The sequence below is a fragment of the Macrobrachium rosenbergii genome, chromosome 54, assembly GCF_040412425.1.
Source record: "Macrobrachium rosenbergii isolate ZJJX-2024 chromosome 54, ASM4041242v1, whole genome shotgun sequence".
NCBI lineage: Eukaryota > Metazoa > Arthropoda > Malacostraca > Decapoda > Palaemonidae > Macrobrachium > Macrobrachium rosenbergii.
In genome coordinates this window covers 26,288,818-26,315,697 of record NC_089794.1, presented here as the reverse complement: position 1 = coordinate 26,315,697, position 26,880 = coordinate 26,288,818, and the positions used below count along the sequence as shown (strand labels likewise).

The 26,880-nt window shown below is 35.2% G+C and overlaps 1 protein-coding gene across 3 annotated transcripts in view; it reads left to right on the top strand.

Moving 5' to 3' along the window:
- The window catches only part of LOC136834896 (tubulin alpha chain-like), a 65,205-nt gene extending 40,486 nt beyond the window's left edge, over positions 1 to 24,719 (top strand). Inside the window, exons 3-11 of one of the 3 annotated variants that reach the window (XR_010851914.1) lie at positions 6,279 to 6,383; positions 7,026 to 7,222; positions 7,728 to 7,909; positions 9,392 to 9,488; positions 10,160 to 10,258; positions 10,622 to 10,771; positions 11,497 to 11,686; positions 12,948 to 13,118; positions 23,511 to 23,645. Coding sequence is in view for 2 of the 3 variants with exons in the window: in XM_067097714.1 (XP_066953815.1) it covers positions 6,279 to 6,383; positions 7,026 to 7,222; positions 7,728 to 7,909; positions 9,392 to 9,488; positions 10,160 to 10,258; positions 10,622 to 10,771; positions 11,497 to 11,686; positions 23,511 to 23,620 (1,130 nt within the window). In the remaining variant the exon portion in view is untranslated. Of the gene's footprint in view, positions 1 to 6,278; positions 6,384 to 7,025; positions 7,223 to 7,727; positions 7,910 to 9,391; positions 9,489 to 10,159; positions 10,259 to 10,621; positions 10,772 to 11,496; positions 11,687 to 12,947; positions 13,119 to 20,993; positions 21,958 to 23,510 lie in introns of those variants that run through there. The other 2 variants (XM_067097714.1, XM_067097715.1) reach the window with 2 other exon arrangements.
- Positions 24,720 to 26,880: the final 2,161 nt, after the last annotated feature.

Genomic DNA, 26,880 nt, shown 5'->3' with positions numbered 1-26,880 from the left:
CTCTCTCTCTCTCTCTCTCTCTCTCTCTCTCTCTCTCTCTCTCTCTCTCTCTCTCTCTCTCTCTCTTTCTCATTTAATATTCAAGTAGGATTTTAAATTGCATCTAGCTTACTGTATAATATATCAATTACTTTGCTTTGAGCTGTATTTGTTTTTAAGATTTTGCGATACTTAAACGTCGATTCTCATTTATATATATTTATAATAAAATATATATATATATATATATATATATATATATATATATATATATATATATATATATATATATATATATTGCCTGCCTAATATCTATGAAATAGCAACCTCACTGAGAATACCTATGGACCTCTTTTGTTTAAAACAAAACAGAAAGTACCACGATCTTCCTTTCTTATTGATTGTATATTTCTAATCGTCAGAATTCTCTCCCTGCTTCTGTTTCTCCGTTTTTTCACAGCCTTCTTCTTCTTCTTCTTTCCTTCCACCTCACTGTTCTCTTTGAAACTTTGAAACACTGGTAATATAGCCTAACTGCTATCAGGAAGTTACAGCTCATTTCTCCTCAAAGGTGAAATCAAGGTCAAAATGAATGACCTTGCTGCGACATTTCCTCACTGAAGTCTCCTCAGGCAGTTGCTTTTATTAGCGCTGCATTCACCTTCAGAATCTAATTACGAAGTCTCTGGAAAGCTTTCAGTAAATATATTCAAGCGATGTTCAGCACGAAAGACTGCACTGAAATCTAGCCTAGGCTAATATTTAAGGGCTGTATAAAATTCAGCTTGTATCCTGTAATTAAGAAAAAGTGCCAGACTTTGTACACATTAAATCAATTCAATCTTCTAAAAAAAAAAAAAAGAGAAAACTCCTACTGTGAAAGTGACGTCTCCAAATTCATTAATCATTATGTCGTCTTTTGTTTGCAGAATCGATGGACAGTCTGTTATGAATAGACTAACCTTATTCTTCTTCTTCTTCTTCTTCTTCTTCTTCTTCTTCTTCTTCTTCTTCTTCTTCTTCTTAACTTAAGTTTAATGATCAGGAAGGCCTTGGTCAATTTTAGCTCTTGATTTTCAACGTTGTGTCATACATCAGAGGCCGGTTTTAATGAGGGTTTGGTAATATCTTTTGGTGACTATCATTAAATTCCACGACACCGTTTTTAGTTTTCTGAAAAGAAAACTATTTTGCCGGCTTTGCCTGTCCGTCCGCACTTTTTCTGTCCGCACTGTTTTCTGTCCGCACTTTTTCTGTCCGCCCTCAGATCTTAAAAACTTCTGAGGCTAGAGGGCTGCAAATTGGTATGTTGATCATCCACCCTCCAGTCATCAAACATACCAAATTGCAGCCCTCTAGCCTCAGTGGTTTTTATTTTATTTAAGGTTAAAGTTAGCCACGATCGTGCTTCTGGCAACGATATAGGACAGGCCACCACCAGGCCGTGATTAAAGTTAACCATGATAGTGCTTCTGGCAACGCAACAACACAGGCCACCACTTAAAGAGAGTTTTATGGTCCGCGGCTCATGCAGCATTACACCGAGACCACCAAAAGATAGATCTATTTTCGGTGGCCTTGATTATAAGCTGTACAGAAACCTCGACTGCGCCGAAGAAACTTCGGCACATCTTTTACTTGTTTATTATTATTTTTAGCTAAACTTAAACCAAGAAGGACCTACGAGACTGTTCACAACCAAATTGGAAAACCGGTTTAATTTTCGAGTTCAGTGTGTTCGTTAGTTTTCAAGCGAAGATGCAATGCATTGCTACCGTAAAACAATTCTTATGTTTTAATAATTTACTTACGTTTTTATCTGTGTACTTATCAGTTTGCTGACTTTTTCTACTTTTTTAACAAGTGATCTCTTCTTTCTGTATTTCCCATTACCGTCTGTTACTTCTTCCAAATGAACGCCTTAATATTCTTTGGAAGCTTGAATTTCAAGCCAGTGGCCCCTTTGGTGGGCTTAAGCCATATGATAGGGTTCATCTTCTGTATAATAATAATAATAATAATAATAATAATAATAATAATAATAATAATAATAATAATAATAATAATAATAATAATAATTTGAAAATCTTACTGTTTTGTAATAGAAAACTATGACTCTTGCTTAAAGTACTTCATTCACGTACATGATACTTTTTAAATTACAAACATTGCGGCCTTTACATTAACATAAACAACATGCGCAGTGAGCTCTCAAAAGGAAGGCCACCTGGCGCAGGCTATTGATTCGAGGCGTCTAATTTTAAACATAATTTCCCTCCCAATATATGAATGTCAGAGAGAAATTACCTAACAAGAAAAAAAAAATTCTAATCTCGAATGAATGAGGTTGATTGACAGGGCATTTCCTTTCTTCTTTATTCCTTTCTTCTTTGCGTCTTTCTTTCTTATTTTATAATTTACTTTCTAAAGGAGACTCAATTTATTCAGTTCACGTACAAAGACATTTAGATCAATTTTTTCTAATAGTAGTTTCTGTCTTTCTTATTTTTATAATTGATTTTCTTCATACGACTCAATATTTTTAAAATAGATACAAAAAGGATTTTGATAATTTTTTTGTAATAGCAGCTGGTATTGAAAAAAAATTCCCATAAAATCTGATTTATTCCTGTTACCAGAGAAAGCTTAAAAGACTGACCTTTTATTTTCTTGCAATACAAACAAGTAAAAAAATTCGCCGACGTTTCTTCAGCGCAATCGAGTTTTCTGTACAGCCGCTACAGCGTATAATCAAGGTCACCGAAAATGGATCTGCCTGTCGGTGGTCTCGGTATAATGCTGTATGAGCTGCGGCCCATGAAACTTTAACCACGGCCTGGTGGTGGCCTATCCTATATCGTTGCCAGAAGCAAGATTATGGCTAACTTTAACCTTAAATAAAATGAAAACTACTGAGGCTAGAAGTCTGCCATTTGGTATGTTTGATGATTGGAGTATGAATGAGCAACATACCAATTTGCAGCCTTCTAGCCTCAGCACTTTTTAAAATCTGAGGGCGGACAGAATAACTACGGACAGAAAAAAGTGCGGACGGACAGACAAAGCCGTCAAAACAATTTTCTTTTACAGAAAACAAAAAGTCCGATGGTGTACCTATCATTTACCTGTAATACAAGAAAGTTCCAACAACGTACCTGTAATTACCTGATAATGAAAGCAAGTTTTAAAACTTGGCTGACGATTTCCCAATTTTCTGTGTAACTCCTTCAGGGAAACCAATTTAGGCTTTGTTCTAATCTTCATGCATTGACACAATAAAAATACCACTCTTGAACTGCTGATGACATTGACTGCAAATCATAAGGAGCAGGAAGTCGAAATGTTTTTAGTCAACATTGATATTCGACGTCTGCAGTCTGGAAGATTAGGGGTTTGAGACATAAATGTAGGTTTGGTCCACATTTATCTTCCTGTTCTTTGTAGTTACCAAAGGAGAGAGAGAGAGAGAGAGAGAGAGAGAGAGAGAGAGAGAGAGAGAGAGAGAGAGAGAGAGAGAGAGAGAATTTAGGATTGCTCTTGCATGCCTAACTGCAAGATATCTTGAGAGAGAGAGAGAGAGAGAGAGAGAGAGAGAGAGAGAGAGAGAGAGAGAGAGAGAGAGAGAGAGAGTAAATGAAGGTAGTGCTTGCATGCCTGAAGGCAAGAAATCTTGAAGGCAAGAATCTTGAGAGAGAGAGAGAGAGAGAGAGAGAGAGAGAGAGAGAGAGAGAGAGAGAGAGAGAGAGAGTAAATTTAGGATTGTGCTTGCATGCCTAAATGTAAGATATCTTGATTTATAGGCGAATAAACCGACTTGCATGTGTTGCTATTTGTGAATCTGGGCTTAAAATCTCTTTCTTTTTCAGCACAAACAACACCTGTTTTTTTTTTTTTTTAGTTTTAACGTGGATCACGTGACCACTATCTCCTTAGCGTGCGCAATGTTAAATAAAAGGAGGTGTTTTGCAGAGTCATTGGTTATAGTGAAAATATCTGTCTTTGCTGTTTATATTTCCTTGTATTACTTTCATGATTTATTTTTGATGTGTCTCTTGGTGCATGCGACAGCTGCTTTGAACGGCTGGTATGAATTTCTAGGCGTCCCTAGAATGGTGCATTGAATTATAGGAGAGGCTTATTTTGAAAAGTAAGTTTGCTTTGAAAGTTTCTCTCTCTCTCTCTCTCTCTCTCTCTCTCTCTCTCTCTCTCTCTCTCTCTCTCTCTCTCTCTCTTTGTATATATATATTATATATATATACTGTATATATGCATTTGTATATATATTTTTATGTGTTTTTATACATATATGTGTATATATCTTTCCTGTTGTGTTTGATATATATATATATGTGTGTGTGTATACATACACACACATACATACAGACAGACATACATACATGTATATATATATATATATATATATATATATATATATATATATATATATATATATATATACATATATATACTGTAAAAGCATAAAACTCGATGAAATAAGTAGCTCGATCATTAAGCTATAAAACCTGATTTATACTCACGCCCTCACATCGTTACCCTTAGTCCTCAATTCCAAATTACACGCGGAAACAGGTCAGGAAATATTGCTAGTTTTATGTTAGCTACAACTAAAATGTGGGATATTTTGCCTAGTGCCGTTGTGGAATCTTCTGATTTCCAAATATTTCAGCGAGGATCAAATTCATTCCTGATCTCTGCTGCTGAAGTGTCCTGAATTTCAGGTGTATCGTTTTGTTTTCTGCTCCCCCACATTTATTTATTGGTCACCTTTTCCTATAACTTGTCTCTCTCTCTCTCTCTCTCTCTCTCTCTCTCTCTCTCTCTCTCTCTCTCTCTCTCTCTCTGCCTGCTGGCTGATATCTCTTTGGAGCCCTCTTGGTTTTTTTTTTTTAGTTTTCTGAAAAGAAAATTATTGTGCCGGTTTTGTCTGTTCTGCACTTTTTTCTGTCCGCCCTCAGATCTTAAAAACTACTGAGGTTAGAGGGCTGCAAATTGGTATGTTGATCATCCACCCTCCAATCATCAAACATACCAAATTGCAGCCCTCTAGCCTCAGTAGTTTTTATTTTATTTAAGGTTAAAAGTAGCCATAATCGTGCGTCTGCCAACGATATAGGCCAGGCCACCACCGCTCCGTGGTTAAAGTTTCATGGACCGCGGCTCATACAGTATTATACCGAGACCATCGAAAGATAGATCTATTTTCGGTGGCCTTTATTATACGATGTACAGGAAACTCGATTGCGCCGTAGAAACTTCGTCGCATTTTTTACTTGTTTAATTTGTTGGCTTTGTCCATAAGGGTTTTCAGAAGGAGATTTAAAGAAAGAGAGAAACAAGAAGGAAAGAAAGAAAGAAAGAGAAACTGAAGCCTAACGTTTATCTAAACGACCGATTAGACTATTCTCTGAACGACTCTTCCCCGTCTATATTAATGGTCGTGAAGAGATATACAATACTCAAATGACTCCTCAGTATCTCTCGAATGATTACCTCTATCGAATCTCCCCGCCACCCCACCCCCGCCGACTGTGCCATTTCTTCGCCTTAATCACAGCTACGAGCGAAGGCAGCGTGGCGTGTCCGACACCCGGTCACCCGCTAGTCCTGAGTGCCACCCGGTCACGCACAGTGCCAACAGATTTGATAAAAAAGAAACTGATTACTTAATTGGGTGTCGTGTTGTTATGCAGGCTGATGGGTCGTTGTTTGAGGTGTGTTTTTTGTTTTTTTGTTTTTTGTAGACTTTGATTTTCCTCAACGGCTTTTGTTTTCATTTATATGGGTTGTTTTATTTTTGTAGATTCTCGTTTTGTGTCTTTATTTGTCTTTGTGGAGTTATGCGGCTGTGAGTCTGGTTAGGACTTAGATGGGTGACCATCTAGGTACGTCTTCGGCAAGTAATTCTTTTGAACATTGTTAGGGCAAGACTTGGGGATTACAACTACAGCCCTTAAATAGTTGCTGAAAGCTTGATAATCTCTCTCTCTCTCTCTCTCTCTCTGCTATGGACGATGTCACTACTATGCTGAAAAACCATTTAGTACCAAACTTGTATGTTGCTTGAATACTGAGCGACCAGTTCCACAAAAGATGGACAAAAGCTTTTCAGAAAAGTTTTTCATATAATTTAGAAACATATTTTGGAACTCACTCTTCTCAATATGACTATGGAAATTTTATTTGTTTATTTATTTAATTTATTTTTTTTTTTGTAAATTTGAATGTGATCAGATTTCTTCAGTTCAGGTTTCCTAAATCCAAGTTTCTTTCCCCTACAGATGAGGTCAGGACGGGAACATACCGCGAACTTTTCTCCCCAAATTCCCTCCACACTGGAAAGGAAGATGCTGCAAATAACTATGCTCGTGGACACTACACAGTAGGTAAGACACATCGCTCCCTTTGGATTGACTGATTGATTGTGGGTTGTCTGGCGTTACAGAGACAAAAATGTGATGAAGCCTAATTCCGCCAGTTCACTTTACTCTGTCCTGTTCTCAGGTTTCATTGACCCACTGTCGGTCATGTTAAATTTGTTGCAAGGTGCTAGGCTTGTTTAATGATACAGTTTGGAGTCATGACATTTATGATCCTCGATACCAGAAATATTCGTTAAAATAAATGTAAAATAGATTCATGACGAAATAACAGTCATACAATAGGTAGCTACCCACACATGTCTATTGAAATTACATGTATTAAAAATGACGATATTAAACGAAATAATTAAATGAAAAAATTGAATTTATAAATGGGAGCTGTGGTTTACTGCGATTTAAGTCAAATTTCCTTAGCAAATGTAGAAATGAAAGAAATTGTTGGACATATTTTCATTAAGGTACATCAGATTAGTTGTCCTAAATATGAAGAATATCTCTACATATGAAAATGGCTTCCGAGTAACCGGTTTATTATTGTCCTCAGTGTAATCGCCATTCATAATCAGTTATCTTATCAAAATGATAGATTTTTCTATACTGTTATCATCATCACCTCTGCCTTTCCATAATTCTTCCTTCTTCCAGGCAAGGAACAGCTCGAGGTCGTCCTCGACACCGTCAGGAAGCAGCAGGAAGCCTGCTCTGGCCTCCAAGGGTTCCTTGTGTTCCATTCCTTCGGTGGAGGGACTGGCTCTGGCTTCGGTTCACTTCTCATGGAACATCTGTCCCTCGACTACGGCAAGAAGTCAAAGCTTTGCTTCTCTATCTATCCAGCTCCTCAGGTGATGGATTGGTTTGATGTTTATTTAGTATTTTTTCAATATATACCTTGATTTAAGGGTTGGCACGTCCTGTCCTCTGAGAGTGTTTGGATAATTATATTATTTTAATGCCAATGGATGAAGATTCATAAGTCAAATCTGGGTAGTGTTTACCGTAGAGTTTTTCAGAATTTTATGGAAATTGCATTAATTAACAATAAGCTTATGGAGTTACCAGAACTGCTCAGACGTTGCAAAGTTGCGTTCAATAATAATAATAATAGTTATTATTATTATTTCATTATTAGTATCACTGTGTCAGTGTTTTAATTCATTATATTTTTTTGTGACTGTTATTAATCTGATATTCATAGTTTTCACAACAACTTCCCAGCAATTATTTTTAGAATGAAAGCACTAGCCCCAATGCCTATCTCAAGGGTATTCAAGGGGTCCTGTGCTCTGATGCTGTTTAGCATGTCATCTTGATCACCCATCCACTTACTAACCAGATTCAATGTTGCAGGTATCGACAGCTGTGGTAGAGCCATACAATTCCATCCTCTTTACCCACACCACTTTGGAGCATGCTGACGTCACCTTCATGGTGGATAACGAGGCCATCTACGACCTTTGCCGCAAGGAGCTGGGCATCCAAAGACCCACTTATACCAACTTGAATCGTATGATTGGACAGGTGGTTTCCAGGTAAGGACTTCGGGATTTGATGTTTGGAAATGTAGTTCGTAGTTATACTTTTTTTATACTTTAGAGCAGTGGTTCTCAAACAGGGGTGCCACAGACAGTGCCTAGGGGTGCCACAAGATTGTCATGAATTTTGTTGTGGCTAGATCGTCTCAGTGAACATTTGCAAAAAAAAAAAAAGTTTATTATCAGTCTGTCTACTCTAATATATATATATATACTGTATATATATATATATATATATATATATATATATATATATATATATATATATATATATATATATATATATATATATATATATACACACACATACATAAACACAGTTAAGAAAATATTTGTATTTAATATGAAGTGATGGCCAATAATTACTGTAAAGTTAGTAAGATTTATAAAGTGACTCTTGGTTCAGAATGGTGGCTTTAGTATTTATAAGCATCAGGATTGTATAAGTCCCTACCCACCGTTAAAAATTATGATAATTTAAGAGGACTTTAGGTACCCTCCTTAAGCTATGACTAAGGGTCCCTTCATTTTGGACACTTAAACAGTGACGAGCGGTGTTGGAACAGCGGTTCTTAACCTTTTTTTGGCAGTGACCCAAAATCTTGTCCAAATTAACCATGGCGACCCATGTCGTCATAAACATTTTCTTTTTTATATAATTATGCTTATGGAAACGTGTTACAGATACAAAAATGACATGCAGAGATTCAACGGCCGTTAAATTTAAAAGGCAAGTGTTTATGTTGGGAAGATTCCGACCTCAAGTAAATGTTCTATGTCTCTATGATGTTCTGCCTAGATATTAATGACTTATGTATTCTTAATACAATATTATCTCTAATAATGACAATTATAATAAGAATATTGGGGATTTAGCAAGTCCACGAAGTTATAACCCTTGGGGACCCATTGAAATGGTTTGGCGCCCCAACTTTGGGTCGCGACCCAGGGGTTATGAACCACTGTGCTAGAAGCTGGACCTGAAACGGCCGACTGCAAGTCTGAACATGGAGTTTATTTCCCGTGGGCTATATTTTATACTCCCAGATTACACAACGAGAACAAAGACTTTCGATATACGAGTACTTTGTGTTGTGTTGTATAGTAAGATTAAATTCAGAATAGAAATTTGATCATCTAATTTCAAGATGAAGTTCTGATGAAGAGGAAGAGACGTGATATAAGTCCTAATTATAGGTAGCCTCTTGCAACAAAGATTTAATGGAAGATGTTAATGATTTTTCACTTTTGATTGTCAGAACGAGATCACACGATTTCTTAAACCTTGAGAAATGTAGTCAGTACCTTAACTGCAGTTAATATACCTTTTCTCTTTTATCATTAATTAGAGCCGTATCATCTTCAAAAAAATTTCAGCGCTACTTCAATCACAAATTACAAGGTCTGTGAGACTTCTTTAGTTCATTTTAGTGTAAGACTTTTTCAATTAAAAGAAATTAATTTCATTAATTCTTTCAGCATCACAGCATCTCTGAGGTTCGACGGTGCACTGAATGTAGACTTGACTGAGTTCCAGACCAATCTGGTGCCATACCCCAGGATTCATTTCCCTCTGGTAAGGAATCATTTTCCTCTGGTAAGGAATCTTTTTCCTTCCTTTTTCTCTGGTAAGGAATCTTTTTCCACTGGTAAGGAATCATTTTCCTTTGGTAAGGAATCTTTTCCCTCTGGTAAGGAATCTTTTCCCTCTGGTAAGGAATCTTTTCCCTCTGGTAAGGAGTGTGGATGTATGTGGGTGTTCTTTGAGTGTCTATATTTATTTATGGGTCTAATGACCGATCAGTGCCATTGTTGTGATTGCTCTGCCCATGGGTAAAATTCTCAGGCATGAATAAGAGTAATGTGATATTTTTCCTCATCTTTGATGAGATAATTTAACAAATTTCTGATTAAACTTTCTATCAGTTATATCTACTTTATAGATTCATATATATATATATATATATATATATATATATATATATATATATATATATATATATATATATGCGTGTGTGTGTATGTGTGTGTGCGTTTGTTTGTGAGAATTTTGTTAAAACGATTTATTCCCAGTAACTGATAAAGTTTTAAAACAATCCTATTAAAATTCCATTGGTAACAAATTTTCCTTTAATTTTTTAAAATAAAAATCTTATCGTTTATGATGCATATTAACTGACTAATTAGAAATATTTGACAAAATCATGCTCGATTTGAGCGAGACCTAACGAGTTGATCCATTTCCAGGCCACGTACGCCCCAGTAGTGTCAGCCGAAAGAGCCCAGCACGATAATTTCACCGTGAGTGCCATTACTGCCAAGTGCTTCGAGCCTTCCCACCAGATGGTATGTAACCACAAAATTTACTTTTTTATTCATATTTATTTTTATTTATCTTTAATAATTTTGATCTTTTATGTATTTTTATTTACATGTATGTTTATTTATGTATTTGTTTCTTTGTTTGTTTTTTGTTTATTTGGATTTTTAATTACTTATTATTTTTTTACTGGAAAAAAATAATTTTGTATATCTTTGTGGTTTTCTGTTTATAAGGCATCTTCTGTACACGTGTCTACAATATTTCTATACTTAACCCTCTGTTAACATGTCTACAATATTCTTAGACTTGAAAAATACAACTGAAAGTCATCATTAACATGTGAAAAGCTGTCTCACTGCACATGCTTTGTCCGTGGTGTTCCGCAGGTGAAGTGCGACCCCTCTCAAGGAAAGTACATGGCCTGCTGTTTGCTATTCCGAGGTGACGTGGTTCCCAAGGACGTCAACGCAGCCATTGCAGAGGCCCGAACCAAGAAGAGCATCGCGTTCGTCGACTGGTGTCCCACAGGGTTCAAGGTGAGGTCCCACCATGTTTGTAAGGTTTTGTTTACGGTCAATATAAAAAATGTTTGAATTCGTCAATCTCTACCATCAGGTCTACTCAATAACTGTCCCTTTCCCCTTCCCCCACAAAAAGAGGTTGGTATGGTCGTTGCAATGATGTCTCCAAGCAAGAACTTAGTTCACTAAATTTCTGTCGTCTGCTTGGGATAATTTGTGAAGCTAGTTGGTGGGGATAAATAAATAAGTTATTGCATTGTGTTTTAGTGCTTCACATTGGCCTTCATGTCTTGAGTTTAAGAAGTTCTTGCTTTATTTGATTTATTTATCCATTCAGCTTCCTTTGTTGAATTATATGACTGTGACTTTCATTAGAATACTCTCATAACTGATTCATACCAGGTTAAGTATTCACTTTTATTGCTGAGATCGGAGTTCATTCACTGTTACTTTCGTTAGTGGAATCTACAGGTTGCACATTCATTACTTGGGTTTCTAATCTTCCTATTCCTGACAATTATTATTATTATTATTATTATTATTATTATTATTATTATTATTATTATTATTATTATTGAATCTTACTCCCCTTCATTGCTAAAGTTCCTGGACTTGATCTTTCTTTCTGTAATTTAATACAAAAACATAAACCGTTTGCATTAAATTCTGACTAAGTCAGTCTCTACCCTTCATGTCTAAACAATAACTGTCTCTTTAACACCTCCCACAAAAAAAAAAAGGTTGGTATCAACTACCAGCCACCCACTGTGGTCCCAGGAGCTGACCTCGCCAAAGTAGACAGGGCTGTCTGCGCCCTGTCCAATACCACGGCCATCAGAGTTGCCTGGGAACGACTTGACCACAAGTTCGATCTCATGTACTCGAAGAGAGCTTTCGTCCACTGGTACGTCGGAGAGGGAATGGAGGAAGGTGGGTAAACATTGCTATAGTTGGATAAAAGGATTAGCTGTGGATAAGATAAAGGATTAGGAAATGGATAAAAGAAGTTCAGTTGAATGAAAATAAACTACTTAAGTGAAAGTAGGTAAAATAGAAATTTGTTGGTTGTGGCTAGTATGCTGATACGTGACTATAAGCAAGAGGAACTGGCTAGCTTTGTAGATTTTTAGCTTGTGAGATGAGGCATAAAGTTTAGCTGAGTTTAGCTGACTGAGGAAGCTATTTAAGTATAAGTAAGCAGAGTAGAAATTGTTGAAGGTAGTTAGCATATAAATACATGCCAGTGAGCTTAAAAAGTAGCTAGCATTATAAATGCCTTATATTCCTACTTTATCTAAGCATATAAATTATTATAGCATTTTGGTTAAATGAAGGTAAAGAATAAACGACAGACTACACGGAAAAATAAGATAAGTCTATTTAACCGCTACTGAACATATTCCTAAGTGCACCATATTTTCTGTGCAAACGACAGTTGTACTGAATTTGAGGTGAGAGTGTACACCTTTATGTCTTTTTAAGAGATTCTACATAGGAACACTGGAATGTAGTTCAGAGCTTAGAATATCACGTGAAATTCTATATATCACTATCGTAATGTTATAAATAAAACATTTATTTGTAAGAGAATGTAGAATTTCTTACACAAAATCTTTTTATTCTGAGTGCTCTTGTAGGTATCAGTGAATTTATGGTTTCACAAATCGAAGATTGCTTTTAATGTCTTATCCTCAGGTTCATTTAGGCGTTTTCATTTCTATAGACAGAAGATTAGTTAACACGTAAAGGTGTAGTGTTTAAGGAAAAATTATATAAAAAAGTGTAAAAAGTTGACAGTTATAAACCTTGTCAATATTCCTTATATCTGCTTATCTGTCAACTGCTTCCGAGGGGTGTTCCTAGGTTATATTTTCTATTTTTATATGAATATTTTGTGTTTTATCGTGTTCCATTTAAATGACATTTCAGATTTGTTTTGAACCCTTTTGTTTACATGAGTTTCTTTTGTATTATTTTCCCCTGGTTCCTTACCCTGCACATAAATCCTCCTTGTCCAAAATCCTCTTGGTCCATACTTCGCATTCATGTTCCTGTTCTTTGGTCTCTCTCTCTCTCTCTCTCTCTCTCTCTCTCTCTCTCTCTCTCTCTCTCTCTCTCCACTTCAATCCCATTCCCCTCCCTCGCACCAAACCCCCCTCATGCACTCATCCTCCCTGGGGAACATCCTTAGGCGAATTCGCCGAAGCTCGCGAGGACACAGCCGCCCTTGAAATGGACTATAAGGAGGTCGAGTCCTCCCGAGCAGATGCCGAGAATGGCGCTGCATACCTCGACTAAAACAAACGACCGTCTCGAACCGCTCCATCCCAAAACTCCAAAACAATGACGCGATCTAGGAAACGTAAATGAATCAGTGGGTTCCTCACTCTTAGTGTATCTCAGATCGAGTTCCCTGTCAGTCACAAAACTTCTTTGAGTAGATCGAGGCTGGTAATTAGTCAAATGACACTCCACCGAGGCGATGTATTTCTCCCATTACAGTAGAATTGACACCTGATTGACGGAACGTAAAAGGTAGCCTTTGTAAAGACCCGTAGGCACATTTGAGAATCAAACACCTCACATAGATATTCTTAGAACACTTTTAAGCTAGTTCACTTAACCTCCTTCATCTTTAGAAGTCAATGGTGCGACAGTAGCTAATTTTTTTATGATGAAAATTAGACAAGTCGTATTATCTTAGCTACCTCACCAGTTTGGTCCAAATGCAGTAGGCTTCTTATCAAAGTATTTAAATAGCTTTAATACCTTGACAAACATTCTTAACCATTAAAGAGTTTCATTTACTTCATTGCTCGTTTCGCATACCAATTTGAAAGTTTCTGATGCATCTGTGGGAACTGGGCCAGCGTGCTTCACCTGCCAGTCTGGTGCAAGGTATCATACCTGTCCAGGTGTGCCAAGGGGAGACGGTCCTATTGAAACTTGCATCGTGTAATGGACCTAAGCTGTCATACCTTCCGTTTTCTGTTCCTTGGGGAGAGAAGCAGGGCAGACTCATCAGTTTTTGGCGAGAGATTAACCCAAGTGTACATTGTTAGAGGAAGCTTGATACTTCTTTGATTACGATGGTAACTTTCTATATGGGATTTTTTTATCGTTCCTTTTCCGAATTGAGTTTGACTGATACTTTTGAAACTGGTCGTGACATGTACTTCTTTTGTTACAATTCTCTCCCTACTTCCTACAACATTCTTGATACTAAGGTAGACCAATCTTTTTTTAGAAACGAATTTGATTTGTGTCTTGTTTACGAATATTTTTTAGTGAAATATTCATATATATCATCAATTTTTCTTCATATACAGAATCATCAGGTTATTTGTGCCTTTATAATATTCACCAGTATTTCTGTGAACTCGAGTGGTCCTTTTAAAAGAGTTTCGTAGTCTTCAACAAGTGTTTGAAAGAATAAATTATTATCTTGAGCTTTATATCGATGTTGTGCCAAACTTAACAAAAATGCTGGGAACATAAAAATGTAATATATCTGTAGAAATCATCAAAGATCTATATCTATATTTTTAGGTTGCATTTATATTTATTGCGTGATTTTGTGAAGTGTTGTGGTGATAAGTATAAGTAACATGTTACTTAAATGCAGATAAGTAATGTTGATGTAATGGAGAGATGGGAATTTTTTTTTTATAATAATCGTGATATTATATTAATGCCTGTTGAAAAGTGTCCGGTATAAAAACGTATTTATGATAAACTGATCATCTGTGAATGCCAGAATGAATAATTTTACTTCCTAGAAAATACTTTTAAGACGATTTCGTTTGTAGGGTAACAACAGATAATCCTGTTTAAAAGTGATTTATGAAAAATAAACTAAACGGACTGGTTTTAGAAGCGTTTCCAATGAAATCAGTGACGGGAAATGAATGGACAAGTTGTCAGTATCCTACGAAGGAACCTGTTCTGCAGCGACGACAGAAGTCAATAAGACTGGAAATCCTGCTGGTGAAAGAAGAAGTTCAGTAATCACAGAAGAAGAAGAAGAAGAAGAAGAAGAAGAAGAAGAAGAAGAAGAAGAAGAAGAAGAAGAAGAAGAAGAGATTGTCCACCTTAAGGATAGATCTTTCTTTGGTAAGAACTAAGTGAATGTGAATGCCCTGTTGGTTAATGTGAGTGTGGCACCGTGACTGGATTTAGTAGTCTCATATATGTGGTTTGTCAGATTGTTAAATTAGTATTTTTTTTAATTTTTAGTGAAATGTAAATTCTCAACGTTCTGCTTAACACGAGGCGCCTAAAACTGGTCCATCAATTGGTGTGTAATTAGAATTTTGTCATCTTTTCTCTTATGTTATCTCGGTGGAAATTTTTCCATTATGAACTCACAGGTAAAACAGCATTAATGCTTTGTTTTTCAGTGTTGAAATAATTTCTTTATGTTTTTAATTGCTTGAAAAGGGACTAAGCGTTTGTTGGGACTCATGACTCGCATTTGATTCAATTAGCTACAAGTCTACACCCACTTCCTTTTTTTTAAAATTGTCGAAGATCTCTTCAAAAAAATTCTATATAACTTCCTTCGTATATTTAACGTAACTGTGTGTCATAATAGCTCATTTCATGGCTCTGATTCATAAATTTTGTAACTCATTTAAATTCGTTTACATTAATTTTGTAATTCACTTAAATTCATTGTAATTCATTTAAATTAAAATTTTGTAATTAATTTAAATTTAAAATTTTGTAATTCATTTAAATTCATTGTAATTCATTTAAATTCATTGTTATTCATGTAAATTTGAATTTTGTAATTCATTTAAATTCATTGTAATTCATTTAAATTTAAATTTTGTAATTAACTTAAAGTTTTATTTAAAGTTTCATTTAAAGTTTCAAATGAATGAAAAGACGAAAGGTCTCCCTTTCGTTTTGTCAAATTTTTTCGACTTTCATTTCTGCTTTCAGCAAAAATAAGCAAGCATATATTTATCCCTTCGCGAAAAAAACCAGAGAAGATGGAAAGTTAATTTTTGGGTAGTCTGAAAATCTATTAAAAACATAAGTCACTGTAATTTTAGAGTCCATAGTACAGTTTTTATTATTATTATTATTATTATTATTATTATTATTATTATTATTATTATTATTATTATTTTTTTTTTTTTTTTTTTGTCTATCAGTCATCCTATTCGACTGGGTGGTTTTTACAGTGTGGGGTTCCGGGTTACACTATATTATTATTATTATTATTATTATTATTATTATTATTATTATTATTATTATTATTATTATTGCTTTTGTTGTTGTTGAAGGTGATGTTATCCATAGTAGCAGTAGTAGCAGTAGCAATAAAAGCATCTGAAGCAATATCAGTACTACTAGTATTTCTAGAAAATAAGAGCATTCTAACACAGATAAATCCACTGATTGGCCACTGCAAACACACTCACATTAGCCGACGCAGGCACCACAAAAACTGACTGCCAATTATCTGCAAGACTGTAAACTTCTTGGTTCGTTTTCTTTGATGTGCATTCATAGCCTTATGTATAAGATTACGGTATAAATCTTTAATAAGAATAAAACTTTAGTTTGTTAAGACTTTTGTATATTGCACTGTGTGACTCTTTTTTGGAATTTTGCACAAGTGTTCCTTTTAGGAAGATTTGCAGAGATTCGCGCAATAATAACAGAAGGGGTTTCTTTATCTTCTGGTCAGTTTGTGAAGGCTGCAGGTATGGTGAAGAGTTGGTCCTGGTTTACATGTTGTTATACATATCAGCTTGAAAATAATGAAATCTGCTGTCGAGGACGAAGTTCTGTTATCAAAAGTGACTGCTTTTTCATCACGAGAAGCAGTTTTCCGTTATCAACGCTAATTTTAGTTTTCTACAAAAGAAAACTATTGTGCCGGCTTTGTCTGTCCGTCCGCACTTTTTCTGTCCACCCTCAGATCTTAAAAACCACTGAGGCTAGAGGGCTGCAAATTGGTATGTTGATCATCGACCCTCCAAACATCAAACATACCCTCATGGGACGCGACTCATACAGCATTATACCGAGACCAGCGAAAGAAAGATCTATTTTCGCTGGCCTTAATTATACGATGTACAGAAAACTCGATTGCGCCGAAGAAACTTCGGCGCAATTTTTACTTGTTTCGTTATCAAGAATGATTTGAGAGTGGATATTGAATTTTTGCGATGACTTTTTCCTCGTTACCAGAAGAGTCATCAGCATCAGAACTGATTTTCTGTTTTCCATGTTATATTATATGTCAGGTTTTCGTGTTTTTATAAATTCTCATTGCCATTAATTAAAACAAATATTGCAATCAAGATTTATTTGACATTAAAATTAGTTTGGTTTTTGGCTGAAATCTTGACATTAAAAATAGTTATATTGTTTTACTGAAGTCCTGACACTGAAAGTAGTTTTTTTTGTTGAAGCTGTAACATTAAAAGTAATTTTCCAGTGAATTTTTAACATTAAAAGTAATTTTTTTCGCGTAAATCTTGACATAAAAGTAGTTTTCCTTACAATATTAATATTAACGAATTATTGTCTGGAATTTGGCCAAAGTCTCAGTTACACAAGGGGTAATTAAAAGAGGTCTTCGATCAGGTTTTACACCCAGGGACCAAACTGAAGATAAAAAAACACTGATGTTATTATTACGCGCCATCTTTTATGGATTTGCACGTACCACTGTACCATGTATTCTGTATCATGTACCATTCATGGATAAATTGATTACCAAATACATGAGTTATGATATTATTTGATCTTAAGGTGAGGAGGTGCGTTCAGTAGGGCTCAACTCACTTAAATACATACACACATTATATATATATATATATATATATATATATATATATATATATATATATATATATATATATATATATATATATATAATCTGTAATCTGAACTAAGTATCTTTATATAATTCGTTTGAATGTGCAGTTTTCAAATGACATTAAGGAGACACGAAACGCAACTGTTACCAGGATGCGTTCATGAGAACAACCACTTGGCAGAAAACTGCCACACCAAACGAGAAAGACTCTTGAACGCACCTCCTTGATCACATACCTGCATGTTTATTGTTGACTGGTCAATTGAATTATGCTGTAATGAATATCCAAGTGCTGTTGTATAATACATCTGTTTTTTTACGAACGACTGTAAGTAGATTTATTCCATAAGTAAGTTAATGATGAATGTATTGAGGTTTTATTTTCGTTGCATGAGATTTCATTCGAATGAAATTGGCTTCAGAAACTAAAAACTAATAGGTTACATTACATGTCACGATACTGTAATAAGATGTACCACACAAACATTGTCCTTCACAAATGATGAATGGCTGAATTACTAAAAATACAGCGAACATATATCTCATCTTAGTAAATATCACGAAATGTTTAGCCGCTAGTGCAGAGATAGACCATGTTAGATTTTATAAGATCAAGGAGTGGTAATATGGCGTCTGATTGCAGTTTGGAATCCGCGTTTTAGTTACTATCAGCACGTCTGTTGCTCCACAGCAGTTTCAGCTTGTGTATGTTACAGGCAGATAGCGAAACCAGGCGTTTCGCGAACTGCCTGAAATTGCAGGCAGATAGCAAAATGGACTTGGGGACATTTGATCCCCCAGGGCCTAGTACTAAACACTGCGAAATACATTTGACCCCCCAGGGGCTAGTACTAAACATGGCGAAACAGTGTAGGTGAGTCACTGTTTCGCCGTGTTTAGTACTAGCCCCTGGGGCGACCAAATGTCCTGAAGTGCATTTCGCTAACTGCCTGAAATTTTAGGCAGTTCGCGAAATACATGGTTTCGCTATGTGTCTGTAACATTTACATACCATTAAAAATTCTCAGTGAAAACCATTTGTTTCCGTATATTTATGACACGTTACGTAACTTACACAAATGAAAACACTTTTATCTCAGTAAACACTTAAGGTAAGTACTTCTTGAAATGGTGCTTTTGTGACGTTAATGAGTTGCTTTGAAGATTATGCTTTTCATAGTAAACTGCTATGTATAGATGGACAGCTAATATTCATAGGCCCAGAAGTGTCTACATCGTTTAGCAGCCCAGCACGGCTTTGAGCAGTGTGCGTCAGCTACTTAGTTCCATTACGTTCTAATTCTAATCCTCTTAATATTAAATTTCTTTGAAATTGCTTATATTTGCAGTGGTGCTGTACTTTGTGTAGATTGACTATCTGTTGTTAAACTGAAAGATATCAACATTGCGGATATAAAGGTTAAAACATTTAGTTTGAATTCTTTTTGGGAAATTTTGCTTTGAAGTTTTAATCCCTGACAGAAGCCTGGAAGTCAGTATATATACATACATTTGGCTCATTTGGCTTAGCAGTTACACTATATATGCATATATATATATATATATATATATATATATATATATATATATATATATATATATATATATATGTATGTATGTATGTATGTATGTATGTATGTATGTATGTATGTATGTATGTATGTATGTATGTACTGTTTGTATGTATATATTTGTGTGTGTATATGTAATGTCAGTATATATATATACATACATACATATATATATATATATATATATATATATATATATATATATATATATATATATATATATATATATATATATATATATGAGAGAGAGAGAGAGAGAGAGAGAGAGAGAGAGAAGGAGAAGAAGAAAAAAAGCAAAAAGAAAGATAAACTACTCTTTAAATAACCTGCATGTTTTATTTCGCTTTGAATTTTGCTGGTATGACTATGATGATGTAACTATAATTAATCTTTAATTTCACTAGCTCATTTGTTAAAAGTCTGTGCATTATTTTCGTCTACTTATAAGATTTCTCACATAACAAAAATTCTTAATTTCAAGTTTATAGATCTAGAAATAAAATCGACCATTGTATATTTGCATTATCACACTGTTATGGTCAAGAACTGTGGTTTAGGATTGTATTTAAACTGTTATTGAACAATCAAAGCAACATCCTGATAACTGTGGGCGTAGAGGGAATTAAGATAACGCGTAGAATACCAAGAGTGCCTATTCTTTGCGTGTGAGGAGTGAGGGGTATTGTTCAAGAGAGCTGCATTCTGATTGACGCCCCTCCTATGAATGAACTCTCCTTGCATAATGGACTTATCAGAGATTTCCTATAATTCCTAGTATACCTTATTTTTGGGAAAAAACCATCAGGTTGGTGGCATTCAGAATGTCACCCCTTTTATGACTGAACTCTCTTTTTTTATACTGAGTATTTCATGGACTGAAGATAACTCCAAGAAGATATCGATTTTGGAATTAGAACTTCAGGAGGATTGAATATAGCGTGGCATCTGTTTTATGATTCAACTTTTATGTAATGAACATCTCCTAAGCTTGAAATGACTCCTAGAATGCTTTATGATTCGACTTTTATATAATAAACTTCTCCTGAGCCTGCAATGACTCCTAAAATGCTCTATGATTCGACTTTTATATAATGAACTTCTCCTGAGCCTGAAATGACTCCTAGAATGTCTTATAGCAGACAAAGTATAACAGGTTAATCCTCCATAAGAAAAGTGTATTCAGGATACTTAAGCAAACTCTTAACCCTTTTAAGATAACTTGAAATACTTCATTCCTGGGAAAAGAATTCATTCCAAGGTAAGAACCCTATTGTTAATATATTTTCATTTACAAAATATCCTCATTGTCTTGGGGACTAACATGAGGTGGGAGTGAAGTGAATGAAATTTCCAGAGGACTACTGTACATTAAGAAAATAAAGATTGTGGAGTTTTTTGTCTGCTATATGTTTCTCTATATCATTTTCATTGATGTTGACAATTTGATATCGAAGAACAATGCGTAGTTTGTGTGTGAGCGTTTGCTGAGACACAGCAAGATCTAAAACCCACTAAAAAAAAATCGAAGTGGAGAAAGACATTTTGTCATTGATCCCTTGCTTGTTTTCACTTGCCAGACGAGTGAATGGCCTGGCGCATGCGCATCGTAAAGTACTTACTGTCAGTAACGTCTTTAAGGGTTGAATTTAACTGCAGGTAATTCCGCTTTCGAGAAACGTGGCTTGGCAAGTGGGGACAATCAGGTGTGACCAATACAAAAGGGGCCATTTGTTCGAGCTCAGCCTCCGAGCCGTTACAAAGGCGTAGAGACCCGCCAACTACTAATACTACTGTTGTCTAAAGTTCTGATTGTTTTTCCCGACAGGAGAGTTCTCAGAGGCGAGAGAGGACATGCAGGCTCTTGAACTGGACTACGAGGAAGTGGAAAAATCTTACGGAGATGAACCAGAGGACGAAGAGTACGAATATTGAGTCACAATACAGCAGTGGTTTGTTGACCAGTGTTGGCTGAAAAGTGTAGCAGTCAAAAGAACGTGGAGATCATGGGACTATTTATTTATCATGGATGCCTCGGTTCAGAAAAAAAAAAATTTGAAAGTTTTAGATAGTGGAAAATCAGTTGTTAATAATGGCTAGAGTTTTGGTAAATATGAAACGTCTTAATTAAGACGTGACAGATCAAGGTTTTCAACCGGAGTTTTAAATAAGTAAACATAAAAATATATTTGTTGAATATGTGTGCATTCAAGACAGAATTGACGCTGTATATAAGAAAAGGTGAAGGGAAAGGATAATAGAATAGTATGTGTGTATAATGTAAGTGTTTCTCAAAATAATTTCATATTTTATAACAAGACGTTGACCAAGTCACATATTTAAAGAAGTTGTTTACAGCATAATGCTTTATCGTCGTGAAGATCTGCTTCTAAGAAGAATGGATATTTTTCGGCGTGGGCCAAAGTGATAAAAGAACTCGGATTCTGACGATGTGTTCACCAAAGCGGAAGATTCACAAGAAAAATTACCAGAAAGGTGACTCTTTGTTCTTAGTCGAGATGTTGAACGACCAAAGAAAAAATTATACGATTTAAAACAGTATTTCATTTCATTCCGTCGAAACTCGTGTTCTGGTGTTTATTGAGGCGTCTGCCATCTCGAAGAGAAGGGTCTTGGGTTGACGCAAGACTCTGGGAAAGAGACACAATTATCCTGAAGTATTTTTCTGGCACTGAAGTCATGAATGAGAAAGAAACGTTTGGAACTCAAAGGTCGATATCCTTCTCTTTCCTACTTCTGTCAATGAAAGTCTTCTGAAAGATTTGCAAAAGGTGGTCCAGTTGGTTTTATTTCGCTTCTTTGCTAAATATGTGGATGTGAGTTCTTTCTCGGATTTAATGCAGACGTTCTGTCAGTGTCATTTTCCTTTTCAGAGTTATTTTATTTATTTTGTATTTACTTTTTTGTTGATTTTTTTTTTTTTTACTCTTCTGTCCCTGTCTGCTCAGATATGAGAGCACTTGGTTAAATTCAATTTTTTGTTGATGTTTCAATAGGAACATAATAGAGCTTCGCTCGTAGCAGTATATGGTATGAGCAGAATTACATAAAACACACACACTTACACACACACACACACACACATATATATATATATATATATATGTATAAAGTTTAGCTTTCAGTAGAAAACTATCTTATGCACTTTACAATGTATTAAATAGCATACCTGTTGAATGATTATACAGTATTTGAAATGCTACGTATCCATCAATCGCTTATCCTCTGCACGGTTATCGATATTGATATGTTAGTATGCTGGCACAAATCTGTATTAGTTTTTGGCCACGGTAAATCGAATAATAATGAGTTTTCCAACTGTATCAATTGCTGAATTCAGAATATTGTAAGTTTCCAACTGTATCGATTGCTGAATTCAGTATATTGTAAGTTTTCTATCACTGTATCGATTACTGAATTCAAAATATTGTAAGTTGACTCAGGGGAATCAGGGAAATCATTTTTATACCTACACTTATCCTTAACACTAATGGCTCATGAAGCACAAGAAGAAAATATCTAGAATAATCATTATAATGACGGAATTGGCTGCTACAATTCCTGAATGTTACGCAGAGGAAACAGCAAAATATTATAACGGTTTACCCCTGTTCTCGTTTTGATCACACTACACGTCATACTGGAAATAGGCAACTTTGAACAGTCTGATATTTGAACACTCAAAGTGTAGGCTGTGCAAGAAAGAGCTGAGTTTCTTCAAGAATTTGTCGTTAAAATTTTCTAAAGATATTCATTTTTATTTTCATTTTCTTTTGTTTTAAATCTTCGGTTCTTCACTGAATAAAGATGAGTGTTTATATAGCATAGCCTTTCATTTTTTCTTAGATTTTTTTTTTGCAAAGAGTTAGTACTTACCACTTCAGGAGGAAACTTGTTTACTGTGTAGCCACAGGACAACGTCAATCGGTAATTAATAATAAGCAAAAATGTATTTGTAGCACATGAATCAGCCCCAGTGAAATATACAGCTTATCGTCCTGTCTTACGTTAAATTTCTTTGTTACTAAATAAAATCCACCACATTGCATACCCTCTCACTTATCTACCAGATTCTGAGTTTATATTTCTCCATACATACGTTTCTCTTGAAAACAGACATCAGAAAATACAAGCTCCTAATCTCTATCTTTGTCGAAACAGTTCTAATCACTAGAGACTATTCAGAGTTTAACTGTGCTCATGTACATCATCTCATCCTAATTTTTGGAATCAATTCAGAGTTAACCTGAGGTGATGTATATCGTTTAATCCCAATTTGTCGACAAAAAATGACTATCTCTGACATCTATCGGTCTCTCCTCAGGAGAATTCGCCGAGGCCCGAGAAGATTTGGCAGCACTTGAAATGGACTACAACGAAGTGGAACAGAACCCTGGCACAGACACAGAAGACGAGGGAGACTACGATTACTAAGAGGCTCTGTGGAAAGGAATGACGACTCTCTCCCTCTCTCTCTCGTCATTACACTTCAAAGAGAAGCTTTCGAGATCATCAGAACTCCCTGTATCTGCTTCGTCTTTCGCTGGGCGGAGTCTCTTCGCCCGTTTTTCCCCGCGTCGTTGCGAAAGGGGCGTCGGAATTCATGCAGCACCTCGAGTTGCTGTGTAAACATTGATCATTCAGAAGCCTCTTCTTCTTCTCCTTCTTCTTCTTCTTTTTGATAAACTGACTTTCGTTGGCTTTGACATTACAGAAAATAATGATATCATTTAATAGGAAGAAGAGTTTCAGTTGATATGTAGGTTAACTTTGCCAATGAAAAGTTGGTTTTTCAACTTTGTAACATGTTGATTTGTCAATAAAAAAATATCTTTTTTTAAAGAAATGGGCTGCCATATTTGGTGGAAATGATCTTGGATAAGTATAACTCATATTATGAAAGAGTTTCCACTAAATAAAAGAGGGATTTCAACAAGAAATTAATGAATACCGTCTTTAAGCATTTAGCATTCATTAATGAGATTATGCTTACACGTCAAATAAACTGAATATCTTCAGGGTTAAGCTATTTATTTGAGAAGTAGATTTTACTTTAGAAAAGCTATTTAGAATACGTTTTCTTGGGATGGAATACAATAATATTTTCTAGAATGCTGTGAATATCCATCCAATAAACCTTAAGCCTCTTGGTGGGTTCAATTCCTAAGCCAATTTTTTGGGTATTGTTCCATTTTATTCTGAAGCCTTGTTCTCTGTAAAAAAAAAAAAGACATAATATAATAACATTCCTCCTGCTTCCTGATCAACGAATCCGTCCTTTTTTGATAGACACAAAATATCCTGTTTCAAGACATTTCATGTCCTTAGGTATAAGACAGAAAAAAAATTGTTTGTTGTAGAATAGTCACATAGAACTTCTCTTCTCTCGAGATTCTCATTCTCCTTCAGCTTTCTGAATCATCGACTCTTGAGATCCTCTCCTCATTTACTCTCTGCTGTATGCTGCCTTAATCAACATCAACAGTGAATGTCTAGTCATCTGTCATGATCAGAAATACACTAACATTTTGTTCCGAGTCTTTCAATTTTCCTTTGATATTTTATAAATTGTACATGATTATAATGAAAGTCTTCGATACTCGTTCAGTTTTGGGCTAATGGGTGGTTTCATCTAGCTGACTGTTGGTGATTTGCTCCACGAACCGAGTTCTTATTTTGAAGTATACTAAATTTGCAGTTAAAGGAAAAGACTACATGGCACCTCGACGTATTGGCAACTCACAAGGCAAGGAGTGTCGAGTGAAAGAACTTATTAGCTTGGCAAGAACGACACAAACCACTTTGTATACTGTGAAGAAACTCCTTGTGATTACCACCAGCCAAAGTGTCGCCTCGCCTTGTGAGTTGCCTTTATTATTTTTCATAAAAAATCACCCATTCAGCAGAAGCACAAACACCATCAATGGATCTTGTTATTCACAGTGAGTACAAAGAGAAATCTCATACTGGAGCCAGGCTTGAAAATCTTATCTACGTAGTATTAAGACCAGTACAGAACGTAGAGTACAGAACAGTAATCACGACCACAACTTAGCAGTGTCACTGCCTTCAAACATACAAGATATCAATCTCAAGTCGTGTCCATACTGCCCTAAAGTGGAAAACTGCAGTATCTGCAAAATTTTCGAAATTGAGATATGCCACTTAATGGGCTCGAGAAACACTTGTTACACAAGTTACTGCAGCTTCAGAATTATTCTTCGAAGCTTTATTTAGGGGATCCTATTTGCAGTATCTGCAAAATCAGCAGTAAGGCAAGGGAGTATCTACCATTTTCCTCAGTTGTGTATTTTTTCAGATATTGCAGTCTTCCATTTTAGGGAAGTATGGTGACCCATAAAAGTTCATTTCTTATGTATTCCTCTCCTCCCAGAGGAAAAATACCATTAGTTAACTAGGATATTCATCTCATCACCAACAAATAACACTTAAAGAAATCTTATAAGAATTTTGGCGTTAAAACTAATCATCAAGAGAAAAGCAGAAACTCTGAGGCTGAATAAATTTCCTCGAAAATAAAATTGCTCTTAACCAGAGAATGATATAGGCGAGCAGCAAAAGTATAAGTAAAAATTTCTCTTTATTGTTTGAGTACAAATCAACCTCGGTGCCACTCAAGCTTAAACTAACACGAAATTAGATGAAATAAGACGTTTCAAGCTTGAAGAATGACTATGGACAACAGCTTACAGCTTCAAAAATAACACGAAATCAGATGAAGTGAGACGTTTTAAGCTTGCAGAATGATTATGAAAAACTGCTTACAGCTTCGAAAATCTCCAAAAATTGATGTCTTAGTCATATGATTATCTCCAGTGCAGCTTAGGGTGTTAGAATATTGATTTAGGAAATGAATATTTTCCAACTGCTGATAAATTTTAGAAATTTTGATGAAAGCAGTGATGAATAATTTAAAAAATGACTTTGCTGCTTTTGAGAAAGAGATATAAAAGTGATATCAAAACGTGGGCCTGATAATCAACATAACGTTTATGAACTAAAAGTTACAATTCAAGTACAGATATAATCTGACAATTAATCTTAACAGAGAAGAAAGTAATCAAAGTTCAAGTTACATGTCATTACATCTCTATATAGTTGAAGTAATCGGAAGGAAGTTTATAAAAAGAGGTTCTAATCCTACTGAATGCAAATGCTGTAAGATTCCTTTGGAAAAAAATTTCATAAATCAAGTAAGAAGAAACGTGAAATTATGTCCAGTGATTTGTTGCACAACAAAACATCCTGAACCAGAATATGTTCATGGAAATAACTCATTCCCATAAAGATGTGTGAACACCTCTAATAAAATATTATGCAAGACACTATGACTAGTTAAGCTACTACTATTTTCAACATGTATTTACAGGTTCTATATAAAATATAAAGATGTATTTCAGTAATAAAGTTGATCCGTAAGTTTCAATCCTCATGCAGTTCAGTATTCTGTTGTGAAAGGAAATATAACCATATTTTTTTTTGCTTTCTATTTTGGAAATCTGCTAGAATTATATTTCTGTATTAACCCTACATGACAATGGTTACATGATACATCAGTTAAAAGTAATAATAATAAATTATACAGTAATTCGTGATATGGTAGTGATAATCATGAAATTAATAATAATAATAATGATAATATAATAATAATAATAATGTAAAAACATTCCACA